The sequence below is a fragment of the Anabrus simplex genome, chromosome 2 (genome assembly GCF_040414725.1).
Source record: "Anabrus simplex isolate iqAnaSimp1 chromosome 2, ASM4041472v1, whole genome shotgun sequence".
Taxonomy (NCBI): Eukaryota; Metazoa; Arthropoda; class Insecta; order Orthoptera; family Tettigoniidae; genus Anabrus; species Anabrus simplex.
In genome coordinates this window covers 47,499,205-47,514,124 of record NC_090266.1, presented here as the reverse complement: position 1 = coordinate 47,514,124, position 14,920 = coordinate 47,499,205, and the positions used below count along the sequence as shown (strand labels likewise).

The 14,920-nt window shown below is 40.4% G+C and overlaps 1 protein-coding gene across 2 annotated transcripts in view; it reads left to right on the top strand.

Moving 5' to 3' along the window:
- Positions 1-575: 575 nt before the first annotated feature.
- Positions 576-14,920, top strand: part of LOC136864934 (hematopoietically-expressed homeobox protein HHEX homolog) — a 58,080-nt gene continuing 43,735 nt past the window's right edge. For both annotated transcript variants that reach the window (XM_067142345.2, XM_067142344.2), the window contains exon 1: positions 576-829. In XM_067142345.2, the coding sequence (XP_066998446.2) occupies positions 607-829 (223 nt within the window). In that variant the 5' untranslated portion in view covers positions 576-606. The remainder of the gene's footprint in view (positions 830-14,920) is intronic.

The following is a 14,920-nucleotide window of genomic DNA, read 5'->3' as shown; positions in this document are numbered from 1 at the left end:
TGAACTGTGGGTAACACCTAACAAGTACGATCTAGTGTACTGTGGGTAATACCCAACAAGGTACGCTCTAGTGTACTGTGGGAAACACCCAACAAGGTAAGATCTTGTGAACTGTGGGTAACACCTAACAAGTACGATCTAGTGTACTGTGGGTAATACACAACAAGGTACGATCTTGTGTACTTTGGGAAACACCCAACAAGGGACGATCTACTGTGGGTAGTACCCAACAAGATGCGATCTAGTGTACTGTGTGTAATACCCAACAAGGGACGATCTACTGTAATGTGTGTAATGCCCAACACGAACAATCTAGGGTCTTTTGGCTATCACCCAACACGGCATGGTGTAGGATACTGTAACAACCATCAAGAACAACGTTAACACCCAAGTAGAAACAATGCACAGGCTCTTTAAATGTGAAACTAATCAGTAACATTTAACTGACAAGGAAGTTGATCAAACACGCACCATAGCGAGATGGATCTTATCGTGTATACTCGACAGGAAACAATTGCCGGCCTATTCGACTGATAAGAGCAGCAGCGAGGATTTAGGCGGTTTCATTCGGAAGCTCAATGCAGGCTGCTCGCGCACACAGGCACCATGTGCTGCCGTCCCAAGGCCTCGTTCCTCATCGACGACATCCTTCAGCCGACGAAGCCAGCTGCACCGTGGCCTGCTCGGCCGACGCCCGTCTACCTGAACTCCACTCCCCACCAGTCGCTGCCGGCGCCGCAGCTGTACGTGGAGAATGCGCGCGAGGGGCGCCTCTGTGTACCTGTACCCACCAGTTACTCCCACAGTCATCTCGCCGACCCCTACAAAGGTAAATAATGTCGCCATATCACTCATTTGTTCAGAATTGTGACAGAAACTTTAGCCCAATTTTGAACGGCCTGTCAATGTTGTTGGGAATTTAAATTCTGATTAAGTTCATTTTGTCGTCGCATAGATGAAATTCCGAAATGAGGTATGAGTGGAAATGAGTCGGTGTTCACCATCATTAGAACATTTTCCACGCAACTGTGGTTAAAACGTAATGTACGTGATGGTTGAACATCGAGATAAAATATATTGCTACATTGACATCTGAGTAGAGCTGATAATTCAAAAGACAGTGATCACCGTGATATGCATAGACCTCCATATCTGATGTAAGGATTTGTTCATTTTTGGCAGGAGGGGTTCTACTCTGAAGGAGCTAAGTCAGTAACATCACCTCAAGTGCTACATTTCAAACTTTGTTCCTTGAATTGCCTGCAAATGTTCTTGAATATGCTGTGCTTAGTGAAGTGTGAGCTAATTTGATAGTCATGTTATGCACACTCATTTTATTTATTTATTTATTTATTTATTTATTTATTTATTTATTTATTTATTTATTTATTTATTTATTTATAAGGGCGTGATAGCTGAGTTGCACTGTTACCAACTTCTCACCAAGGTTCCTGCGGTTCGATTATCGGCCAGTAACTTTGGGATTATTTTTAAACAAGAAGTAATATCCCTGAATTATTATTATTTATATACACTATTTTTTTCCGTCCCACCGACACAGACAGGTCCTATGGGGACGATGGGATAGGAAAGAGCTAGAACTTGGAACGAAGCGACCACGACCATAAGTAAAGGTAATAATTCCGTGTGGCTATTTCTAGCCGAGTACAGCCCTTGTAAGGCAGACCCTCCGATGAGGGAGGGCGGCATCTGCCATGTGTAGGTAACTGCGTGTAATTGTGGTGGAGGATAGTGTTATGTGTTGGTGTGTGAGCTGCAGGGATGTTGGGGACAGCACAAACACCCAGCCCCGGGCCATTGGAATTAGGCTTAACCAATGAAGGTTAAAATCCCCGACCCGGCCGGTAAGCGAACCCGGGACCCTCTGAAGGGAAGGCCAGTACGCTGACCATTCAGCCAACGAGTCGGACTAAGTAAAGGTAAAGTCCCAGCATTTCTGTAGTATCTGCCATGTGTAGGTAACTGCGTGTTGTTGTGGTGGAGGATAGTGTTATGTGTGGTGGGTGAGTTGCAGGGATATTCGGGGCAGCACACATACCCAGTCTCCGAGCCAAGGGAATTAACCATTTAAGGTTAAAATCTCCGACCCGGCCGGGAATCGAACCCGGGATCCTCAGAACCAAACGCCAGCACGCTAACCATTTAGCCACGTAGTGTGAAAATGGGAAAGCACGGAGAACCATCTTTAGGGCTGCCGGCAGTAGTATTCGAACCCATTGTCTCCAGAATTCAAGCTCACAGCTAACTTACCCGAACCGTGTAGCTAAATCGTTCGGTGAAATTCTGGGAGTCCACTCAAATCTGACCGTCTTGCAGCTACCATAACGAGATCAACAGTCACGCAAGCCTACACGTGTGCTTGCTATTAATAAATTTATTCATTTGTTTTTTGTCTCTTTGAAAGCACACAGGCAGTAGGCCCAATACAGTACAATACAATACAGTACAGTACCTTATTATTATTATTATTATTATTATTATTATTATTATTATTATTATTATTATTATTATAACTATTGTACGACTCCTTGGCGGAATGTTCAGAGTTGAGGCCTTCTGTTTAGAGAGTCCCGGGTTCGATTGTTGGATGGGTCACGGATTTCAATCGTGTCTGGTTAATTCTTCTAGCTCAGGAACTGGGTGTTTGTATTTTGTTCCAACACTCTCCTTCTCATATTTAGACAACACAGCGCACTACCTACCACCACAGAAACACGCAATAATAATTAGATCCCACCACATACGGTTGTTTCAGGAAGAGCATCCGGCGGGAAAACATGGCCAAACCCGCATGTGTGACGCGGTTTGCACCCGCGGATACTTGATGTTAGTAAGTGAGTAGACAAGGAATAGATCTGCTTAATACGGCACTCCTGTATTATTTATTAAAAAGATTAGAAGAGGTAAAATAGCCGGCCCCGTGGTGTAGGGGTAGCGTCCCTGCCTCTTACCCGGAGGCCTCGGGTTCGATTCTCGGCCAGGTCAGGGATTTTTACCTGGACCTGTGGGCTAGTTCAAGGTCCACTCAGCCTACGTGATAAGAATTGAGGAGCTATATGACGGTGAGATAGCGGCCCCGGTCTAGAAAGCCAAGAATAACGGCCGAGAGGATTCGTTGTGCTGACCACACGACACCTCGTAATCTGCAGGCCTTCGGGATGAGCAGCGGTCGCTTGGTAGGCCACGGCCCTTCAAGGGCTGTAGTGCTATGGGGTTTGGTTTAGAAGAGGTACCGTAAAAGTAATTAAGTGCACTTAAGTATTTATACTTTATAACTAGTTTCGTTCAACCTTCAAAACAGCTTTAGGGAACTTGTGTAGATTTACCCCAACTAAAAATTAAAACGACGTACGTAATCTTGTTTGAGAAAACACACAGAAGGTAACTTGATAGTATAACAAAGTGTTCTAAATATTCAATTATAGGCATTGAGTAAAAAATACATAAGTGAAGTTGTCTAATATGGGAGCAAATTAATGTGAAACCTGACCATGTCAGCGTTGTGTCTATTTACTCAAACAAAACGAAACATATGCACTACATGCGCGCTTTCGAGCGAGTCATACCTTCTAGAAGAATTGTGCTAGATATTACGAAGTTTTATTCAGTGCTGGAGAAAATTAAATATTATTACTTGTCATATTTACTTAAAAATAAGTAATAAATGGATTTAAGCACCTTTACTCGAATCCCCAGATTGTTTGTTAACGATCTTACTATCGTAGTACCATTTACACTGTTGTCTCCAAGCTGATATTTTGCATTCAAATATACTGAAATACAAGTACGTTTAATTTCTATTGTCATTGTTATCAATGAAATCACATGGTCTCAGAATGGTACGAACAGCTGGGAGCAATAGTACGGGATACTCGCAATGAATAGGTTTACGTTCGGAATGAATACACCGGATGAAGTTACGAGTATGAATTAGCTTCTGTAGTGGGGTAAAGTGAGGTGAATGGAGGATGATACATTAACTAGGAGAAGAAAAGTCACGGATAAGACCTCAGCCCTATTTTCAATAGAACGATATTGAAGAGCTCAGAGATTCACACAGGTTTTCGTACATAATGCTGAGAAATAGAGTAGTATACATTAAATGTATTTTATTTATTTATTTATTTATTTATTTATTTATTTATTTATTTATTTATTTATTTATTTTATTTATTTATTTATTTAAGTAATGGGAATATTATGGTGAGTCTCCGTGGCTCAGGCGACACCGCGCCATCCTCTCAACGCTGGGTTCCGTGGTTCAAATTCCGGTCACTACATGTGAGATTTGTGCTGGACAAAGCGGGCGTGGGGCAGGTTTTTCTCCGGGTAGTTCGGTTTTCCCTGTCATCTTCCATTCCAGCAACATTTTCGAATATCGTTTCATTTCATCTGTCAGTCATTATTCATTGCTCCAGAGGAGTGCGACGGCTTCGGCAGCTGGCACAATTCCTATTCTCCCCGCTAGATGGGGTTTCATTAATTCCATTCCTGACCCGGTCAATGACTGGAAACAGGCTGCGGATTTTCATTTTTAGTGGGGATATTACAACGAAATATCCTCTCTCACGCTTAATCGCATTACAATCTATATATATAGAACTAGCTGATGTACCCGTACTTCGCTACGGGATTCTCAAAAAACTGACTTTGTGGTTTTCCTAACTGAAGTCAACATAGGTCATTACAAAAACGTCAGTAGGAAAGTAGCGATTGAAGGCATTGTTATCATATAAAATAATCGATCAAATGAAAAAAACACACATTTTCTCACTTTTAGCGAACAGTACTACGGTGCCGGTCCAAAGTTCCAGAGCTGGAATGACCAGGCCGCAGACAGCCGTGAACACTCCTCTATCATCTTTCAGTTAAATATGCACACTGCTCATTCCAATCACTGCCTCAGAGTAGGGATTGAATACTATGATGATCCAATGCGTTACGTTCCAGTAGTATCAGAAAATGTATGAACAAGAGGAATGGAATGCTAAAGAAGAAAGTTATCTAACTCCCCAGCTACTTTCCGCCAATATTCAGGCAGGCTGTTACACTCGGTGCGACCGGGAGAGTCGGCTGTGTGGTTAGGGGCGCGCAGCTGTAAGCTTGCATCCGAGAGAAAGCGGATTCGAACCCCACTGTCGGCAGCCCTGCAGGTGGTATTCCATAGTTTCCCATTTTCACACCAGGCAAATGCTGGGGCTGTACCTTAAGTAAGGCCAAGGCCGCTTTCTTCACACTCCTAGCCGTTTCTTATCCCATCGTCGCCGTAAGACCTATCACTGTCGGTGTGACGTAAAACAAATTCTAAAAAAGATCTATCTGTGTCGGTAAGGCAAATTTAAAAAATACTCGGTACGTAGCAGTAATCCTCTCTGTCGGAGAAGGGTGCCAACAGAGACACAAACACATCACAACAAACAATGGTCAATGGAATGTTATTGTTGATCAATTTTATGAGAGTTCTATATTGTAGGCCTTCACATGTAGTTTACTTTTGACTCTGTGATATTAGGGTGCCTTATAAAATAATTTATAGCGTAGACTGTGGTTTCTTATTCTCCGACTTTACATGCCGATTTTCATTAGATTCTGTTTACCCAATTTTCTCGTGACTCGGCGCTGATATGGACTTAGTAACTAAAACTCCAAATTCAAGAATATCTCTGTGATCATAGCCGGTACGATAACAATCTATGAGACATAAATGGTCGGAAATTTAATACTATATAACTTGAGCTATATAACTAATAACATAAATATTATGAGAATTAAATTCTAGGCATTCCCCTAAACTACCATTCCACTCAGCGTGAATAAAATTAGTTTCGGCCTAGATTACAGCGACTTATTCCCCGACTTTGCATTCCCATTTTCATTAAGATAGTGCCACTAATAACATAGTTATTTGAGAATTAAATGTTAGGCCTTCCCCTAAACTAGAATTTTTCTCAGCGTGAATACAATTATTTATGACCTAGATTGTAGCGACTTATTCCCCAACTTCGCCTACTGATTTTTGTAAAGGTACGACCACTAATAACATAAATATTTGACCATTTTTAGGCCTTCCCCTAAACTACTATTTCACTCGCCGTGAATATAATTATTTATGGTCTAGATTGTAGCGACTTATTCCCCGACTTTGCATACCAGTTTTCATTAAATTCTATTCTGGCGTTTACTCGTGATGTGTGTACATACATACATACAGTACATACATACACACATACATTCTTTCATATAGACATACAGACAGACAGACAGACAGAAATTACGGAAAACTAAAAAGTGCATTTCCTTGTTACTGTTAAGACGACTGATACAGAAATACCATCCTTTTTAAATTCTGAGCAATGTACAGAAAAACTCTTTTTAAGAACTCTTTTTAAGAGTTTTCCTGTACATTGCTCAGAATTTAGAAAGATGGTATTTCTGTATCAGTCGTGTCAACAGTAACAAGGATATGCACTTTTTAGTTTTCCGTAATGTCTGTCTGTCTGTCTGTCTGTCTGTCTGTCTGTCTGTCTGTCTGTCTGTCTGTCTGTCTGTCTGTCTGTCTGTCTGTCTGTCTGTCTGTCTGTCTGTCTGTCTGTCTGTAAACGCATCACGAGAAAACGGCTGAATAGAATTTAATGACAATTGGTATGTTAAGTCGGGGAATAAGTCGCTACAATCTAGGCCATAAATAATAGTATTCACGGTGATTGAAATGGTAGTTTAGGGCCAGGCCTAAAATTTAATTCTCAAATATTTATGTTATTGGTGGTCGTATCTTAATGAAAATCGATAGGCACAGTCGGAGAATAAGTTGCTATAATCTGGGCCATAAATAATTATATTCACGGCGAGTGAAATGGTAGTTTAGGGGAAGGTCAAAAATGGTCAAATATTTGTTATTAGTGGTCGTACCTTAATGAAAATCGGTAGGCGAAGTTGGGGAATAAGTCGCTACAGTCTAGGTCATAAATAATTGTATTCACGCTGAGAAAGTGCTAGTTTAGGGGAAGGCCTAACATTTATTTCTCAAATATCTGTGTTATTAGTGGTCCTATCTTAATGAAAGTGAGGATGCAAAGTTGGGGAATAAGTCGCTGTAATCTAGGCCGAAACTAATTGTATTCACGCTGAGTGGAATGGTAGTTTAGGGGAAGGCCTAAAATTTAATTCTCATAATATTTATTTTATTAGTGGTCGTATCGATAAATACTACATAACTCAAGTTATATAGTATTAAATTTCCGACCATTTAGGTCTTAAAGATTGTTATCGTACCGGCTATGATCACAGAGATAATCTTGAATATTGAGTTTTAGTTACTAAGTCCATATCAGCGCCGAGTCACGAGAAAAATGGGTAAACAGAATTTAATGAAAATCGGCATGTAAAGTCGGAGAATAAGAAACCACAGTCTACGCTCTAAATAATTGTATAAGGCACCCTAATATCACAGAGTCAAAAGTAAACTACATGTGAAGGCCTACAATATAGAATTCTCATAAAGATGATCAACAATAACATTACATTGACCACTGTTTGTTGTGATGTGTTTGTGTCTCTGTTGCCACCCTTCTCCGACAGACAGGATTACTGCTGCGTACCGAGTATTTCTTAACTTTGCCTTACCGACACAGATAGGTCTTTTTTAGAAGGTACAGCCTGGTGTGAAAATGGGAAACTATGAAATACCATCTTCAGGGCTGCCGACAGTGGGGTTTGAATCCACTATCTCTCAGATGCAAGCTCACAGCTGCGCGCCCCTAACCACACAGCCAACTCGCCCGATCGTACCGAGTGTAAGAGCCTGCCTGAATATTGGCGGGAAGTAGCTGGGAGTTAGATAACTTTCTTCTTTAGCATTCCATTCCTCTTATTCATAAATTTTCTGATACTACTGGTAAGTAACACACTGGTTCATCATAGTATTCAATCCCTACTCTGAGGCAGTGATTGGAATGAGCAGTGTGCATATTTAACGGAATTATGGTAGAGGAGTATTCACGGCTGTCTGTGGCCTGGTCATTCCAGCTCTGGAACTTTGGACCGGCACCGTAGTACTGTTCGCTAAAAGTGAGGAAATGTGTGGTTTTTCACTTGATCGATTATTTTATATGATAACATTGCTTTTAATCGCTTCTTTCCTACTGGCGTTTTTGTAATGACTTATGTTGACTTCAGTTAGGGAAACCACAAAGTCAGGTTTTTTTCGAGAATCCCGTAGCGAAGCACGGGTACATCAGGTAGTAGTAAGTATAAAGTTGTTAAATATTATCATTGTTATGATGATGATGATCCTTGTTATTAACGGGTCCTAACATCTAGGTCATCGGCCCAATTTAAATATTTTAAAAAAGGAAGTAAAACCGCATACAACAAAAAAGTTTTTATACATGTCTAAGGTTTATGAACATCAGGTATCTAATACACTCAACCATTAATACACTCCTGACGGTCCTCACCCTCAACACAAATACTTTTCGTAGGAGAACTTGCAGGAAAGTAAATAATTAATTTTATTAATAACGTTATTCGGAATTGAGTTTCAAAATCTGGTCCCCTTTGCTGTAAATGGCCGATCATTGGCAGCTGACCTGTTAAAGGGATTGGCAGGGGTGGTAACGTAATTATATTTTGAGAACAGGCGGTGGGGAGAACTATCAGTTAGAGATGTCAACACCAAGGCGGCTGTAGTTCCAATGTCAGAAGGGAATGTTGCTTGTAATAAGCAGCAATTATGAATTTAATCCAAGACTTCATGATTCGTTGTACCTTCCTCATTTGATCATTAGTTATATCAATGTTCAAAGTACCTCAGTAAAACAGAAACGGAGGAAATAACGATTTTATAAGCTTGTGTTTTCATGCTTAGTGGTAATAAGTTATGATGGCATTTCGGATGTTGGAGTGAGTCATTTACGCTTTTACAGAAACGAGTGATACATTATTCAGCTTAGATGCTCGTTTATAAAATGGAACGAGCAAGTGGCCGTGTGGTTAGGGTCGCGCAGCTGTGAGATTGCATTCGGGAGATAGTGGGTTCTAACCCCACTGTCGACAGCCCTGAAGATGGTTTTCCGCGGTTTTCCATTTCACACGAGGCTAATGCTGGAGCTATACCTTAATTAAGGCCACAGCTTATTTCCTTCCCATTCCTAGACCTTCCCCAACGCATCAACGCCATTGGAACTATCTGTGTCTGTGCGACGTAAAGCAAACAGTAAAAAAATGTCCTTTATAATGACTCATAAATTATCAGAGTTGGGAAGTAATTGAGGAAAGGTAATTGAATTACTTGTGGCGATTACCTTTAGTAATTTTTACTTGCAACCGTTACTTTTCACAAAATTTAATTTTTATTCTTAATTTACTTGGTGTGGATTACTGCAGCCATGTCCTAGTTCGTGAACCATGGGCAACGGCTGAGTGGCCTGATAAGTGGTCCTGAGAGTCGGGATACCAGTTGCTATGGAAAGTGAGTGGACATCTCGGACATATTCTGAATCATGGCCTTCCTTGTGCTCAGGCGGCTAGGACTATACAATTCACCGGTGGTCCATAACCCATTAGAGGAGAGATCCTCACTTGGACTATGTGCAAGTAGGGTAGCATCCTTCTTCATGAATTTACCGAGCTCAGAACATTTTAAGCAACCCACAGACCTATGGGAGTAACGATGTCCCACTCCCATTTGACAGGCGAGGGACTCCTTGGAAATTACTTGGCGAACGAAATGGAATTCGATGGGGAGCTATCAATATTAATGGGGCTTAAGGAAGAAAGAGTGTAGAACTGACTTAGTCATCAAAGAGGATGCATCCGGATGTACTAGGAGTTAATGATATTCGGGTAAGGGTAGATAACGAGGAAGAGATAGGAGATTATAAAGTGTACTGGGCTGGTGTTAAAAAAGGGAAGGGCAGAGCGTGGGGTAGTACTGTTTATCAGGAATATCATTGCATGCAACTTTGTTTCTGTTAGGCACGTAAACGAGCGAATGGTATGAGTAAATTTGGCAGTTGGAGGAATTAGAACGATGTGATGGTGCAGATGAGGATGAAGTTGACAAGATTTATGAAGCATTGAGTGACATCGTAGTCAGGATCAACAGCAAAGATAGGGTAGTGCTAATGGGCGATTTCAATGCGACAAATGGAAATAGAACTGAAAGATACGAAAGGGTGATTGGCAAAGATGGGGAACATATGGAATCTAATGGGAATGGGAAACGTTTGCTGGATTCCGTGCTAGTATGGGTTTAGCAGTTACGAATACATTCTTCAAACATAACACTATTCACCGCTACACGTAGGAGGGTCGGGGCACCAGATCCTTAATAGACTATATCTTAACCGAATTCGAATTTTGGAAATCTGTTGGGAATATTCGAGTTTTCCGGGAATTTTTCGATGAGACAGACCACTATCTGATCTGTAGTGAATTAAGTAACTCTAAGCCTAGGATAGAGAAAGTGAAATCTGTCTGCAGACGAATAAGGGTAAAAAATATCCAGGACGAGGAAATTAGAAGTACATGTATATGATTAGCGAAATGGTCCAAACAATGGACAATAAGCCTCTTGAGGGTATGGAAAGGAAATGGGTGGCATACAGGGATGCTGTAGTAGAAAAAGCAAGGGAATGCCTAGGAACGACTGTGTGTAAAGATGGGAAAATGTGAACATCTTGCTGGAATGATGAAGTGAGAGTAGCTTATAAACGTGAAATAAGGCTTATCAGAAATGGCTATAAACAAGGACTGATGCAGGCAGGGAATTGTACGTATACGTAATAAACAATTGTTGAATCCAAAATGAATTCGTGGGAAGATTTTGGCAATAATCTGAAACGGTTAAGTTAGCTACAGAGAAACCTTTCTGGACAGTAAGAGAGGATCGTAGGAATGGAGGGAGGAAGGAAATGAATGGTGTTTAGGGTAATTCAGATGAACTCGTTATTGATCCCAAAAATTCGCTGGACAGGAGGAAGGAATATTTTGAAAATCTTCTCAACGTGAAAGGAGATCTATCTGGTCACGTCTCTAACAACCGAGCTCGTTGGGAGGAGGACAATTGGTAAAAATTAAGCTTTATGAAGTGGAAAATATTGTAAATAAACTCCTGCGTCATAAAGCAGCAGGAATAGATGAAATTAGACCTGAAAGGGTGAAATATGATGGGATGTCTGGGATGAAATGTCTTCACAGAGCAATAAGATCAGCATGGTGTGTTAGTAAGGTACCTTCTGATTGGGCAAAAGCAGTCATTGCACCTATCTATGAACAAGGAACAGAAAGGATTGCAACAACTGTCGAGGCATCTCGTCGATCAGTATACCAGGCAAGGTGTTCACTGGCATCTTGGAAGGGAGGGTAAGATCCGTGGTTGAGATTAAGTTGAATGAAAGCCAGTGTGGTTTCAGACCACAGAAGGGCTGTCAGGAGCACATTTTCAATTAGCGCCAGGTAACTGGAAAATGCTACGAGAGGAATGGACAGTTGTGTTTACGTTTTGTAGAAAGCATGCCAGGGTATAGAGGGAAAAAATGTTCACCACACAGGGTGACTACGGGATTAAGTGTAGATTATTAAAATCAATCAAGGGCATCATTGTTGACAATTCGGCTGCAGTGAGAATTGATGGTAGAATGAGTTGTTGATTCAAGATACTTACAGGTGTTAGACAAGGCTGTAATCTTTCACCTTTGTTTATATGGATGATCTGCGGAAATATATAAAGTGGCAGGGAAGGATTCAGTTTGGTGGAAATGTAGTAAGCAGTCTGGCCTATACTGACGCTGACGACTTGGTCTTTAATGGCAGGTCGTGCCAAAAGCCTGCAGTCTAATATCTTGGAACTTGAAAATTAATGCAATGATGATGGTATGAGAATTAGCCTTTCTAAGACAAAATTGATGTCAGTAGGTAAGAAAGAGAATTGAATGTCAGATTGGGGATACTATGCTGGAACAGGCAGATCATTTCAAATAATTATGATGTGTGTTCTTCCTGGATGGCAGTATTGTAGGCCTAAGTATAAGACTGGAAATTTGTTTAGAAGTATTATAGAGAGGTAGACTCAAGGAAACGGGGAGGTCTAGGGAGTGGTGATAAGAGTACAGGTATCTGGAAGTCAAGTAGGGATGACATAAAAAAAGTTAGTGTTGAACTGTAGAAGTATTGTAAAGAAAGGAATATATATATACTTACCAGATATTGTCCGACTCCATGGCTAAATGTTTAGCGTGCTGGCCTTTGGCCACAGGGGTCCCGGGTTCGATTCCCGGCAGGGTCGGGACATTTAACCTTAATTGGTTAATTTCGCTGGCACGTGGACTGGGTGTATGTGTCGTTTTCATAATCATTTCATCCTCATCACGACGCGCAGGTCGCCTACGGGAGTCAAATCAAAAGACCTGCATCTGGCGAGCCGAACTTGTCCTCGGACACTCCCGGCACTAAAAGCCATACACCATTCCATTTTTTACCTGATATTGTCATAGGAGTTGAATCATGTCTGAGAAATGACATAATGGATGCAGAAATTTACCCACGGAACTGGAGTGTGTATCGTAGAGATAGGATAGGAAAGGTAGGAGGGGGAGCATTCATTCTGGTGAAAAAAGAATTTGTAACCTACGAAAAAGTTAAAGATGACAAGCATGAAATTCCATGTGTAGGATTCATCTCTAAAGGTAATAGGCAGCTTGATATTTTTGGAGTGTACAGGCGGAGAAAGGGTAGCTCTGACGCTGATTCAGAATTATTTGATACGATAATCAGCAATGTGGGAAATGATATGGAAAGGAAAGTAATTGTAGCGGGTGATCTGAATTTACAAAATGTCAATTGGTAAGGTAATGCGAACGACAGGAAGCATTACCAACAAGTGGCACATTAGTTTATATGGGAAAGACAGCTGATTCAAAAAGTGATGGAACCAATTAAATGGAAGAAACCACATGAGGTCTATAGAGAAACCGAAGTAATAGACGGTATTAGTCACCATGAAGCTGTTTTCTTAAAAATAAATATGATAGAAAGGAAGGTCCTAAAAGTAGGACTATTAGTCAGTACTACATGGCTGATAAAACAGGCATGAGGGAGTTTAAAAAAGTAAAAATGATCGGTGGAAAACGGTAAATAAAAATGTAAACAGACTCTGAGATTGGTTTAAAGCAATTGTTAGAGAATGTGAAAACAGGTTCGTACTTTTAAATGTAATAAGGTATGGTAAAGGCCCACTATATTATTGCAGAAAAGTGAAGAGGCTAAGAAGGAGGTGCAGGTTCAAAAGGAATAGATTTAGAAGTGGCTGTGAATGTAAGAAATAGTTGAAGGAACTTACTAGGAAATTGAATATAGCAATGAATTCAGATAACGATGACATGATGGCAAGTATAATTTGCAGTAATTCAAATTTTAGTGAGAAATGGAAGGGTATGTGTAGGCACTTTAAGGCAGAAACAGGATCCGAGGAGGACATTCCAGGAATCATTAATGAACAAGGGAGTGTGTATGCGAGGATCTTCAAAAGACAGAAGTATTCAATCAGCAGTGTGTAAAATTGTTGTTTACAAGGATAATGTCCAGGTAGAGGAGGAGACTAAAGCTAAAGAAGTATTAAAATTTACATATGATAATAATAATGACATTTACAATAAGATACAGCAGATGAAAACTAGAAAAGCAGCTGGAATTCATAAGATTTCTGGGGATATACTAAAGAAAAATGGGTTGGGATATAGTACCATATCTGAAGTACTTATTTATTATTGTTTGTTTGAAGGAGCTATACCAAATGAATGGAGAGTTTTTCTAGTAGCCCCTCTGTATAAAGGAAAGGGTGATAGACATAAAGCTGAAAATTACAGCCCATTCAGTTTGACATGCATTGCATGTAAGCTTTGGGAAACCATTCTTTCTGATTATATAAGAAAAGTTTGTGAATTTAATAATTGGTTCGATAGAAGGCAGTACGGGTTTAGGAAAGGTTATTCCACATCTCCACTTGCAGGATTCCAGCAAGTTATAGCAGACATTATGGTATCAGGAGATCAAATGGATTGTATCGCGATTAACCAATCTAAGGCGTTTGATAGGGTAGATCATGGGAGACTACTGGCAAAAATCAGTGCAATTAGACTAGACAAAAGAGTGAATGAATGGGTGGCTATATTTCTACAAAATAGAACTCAGAGTATTATACTGGGCGAAGCTTTACTTGACGCTGTAATAATTAAGAAGGAAATTCCTCAAGGCAGTAATATTGGACCTTTACGTTTTCTTATATATATAAACGGTATGAGTCGAGAAGAGGAATCAGAGGTAGGCTTTTTGTGGATCATGTTATTCTGTATAGAGTAATAAATAAGTTACAAGATTGTGATCAACTGCAAAATGACCTAGATAATGTTGTGAGCTGGACAGTAGGCAATGGTTTGATGATAAACGAAGTTAAAAGTCAGGTTGCGAGTTTCACAAATAAGGAAAGTCCTCTCTCCTATAATTACAGAATTGGTGGCGGTCAAACTTTCTTTTGGGGATCATCGTAAGTACCTAGATGTTAATATAAGGAAAGACCTACATTGGATAAATCATAAAAGGGATTTTAAATAAAGGTTACAGATCTCTGTACATGGATATGATGGTATTTATAGGTTTTAGTAAGGGTATAAAGAAGATGGCATATAAGTCTCCTGTAAGACCCCAAACAGTGTATGGTTCCAGTGTATGGGACCCTCACCAGGATTACTTGATTCAAGAACTGGAAAAAATCCAAAGAAAAGCAGCTCGATTTGTTCTGAGTGATTTCCGACAAAACATTAGCGTTACAAATATGTTGCAATTTTTGGGCTGGGAAGGCTTTGGAAAAGGAGACGAGCTGCTCGACTCAGTGGTATGTTCC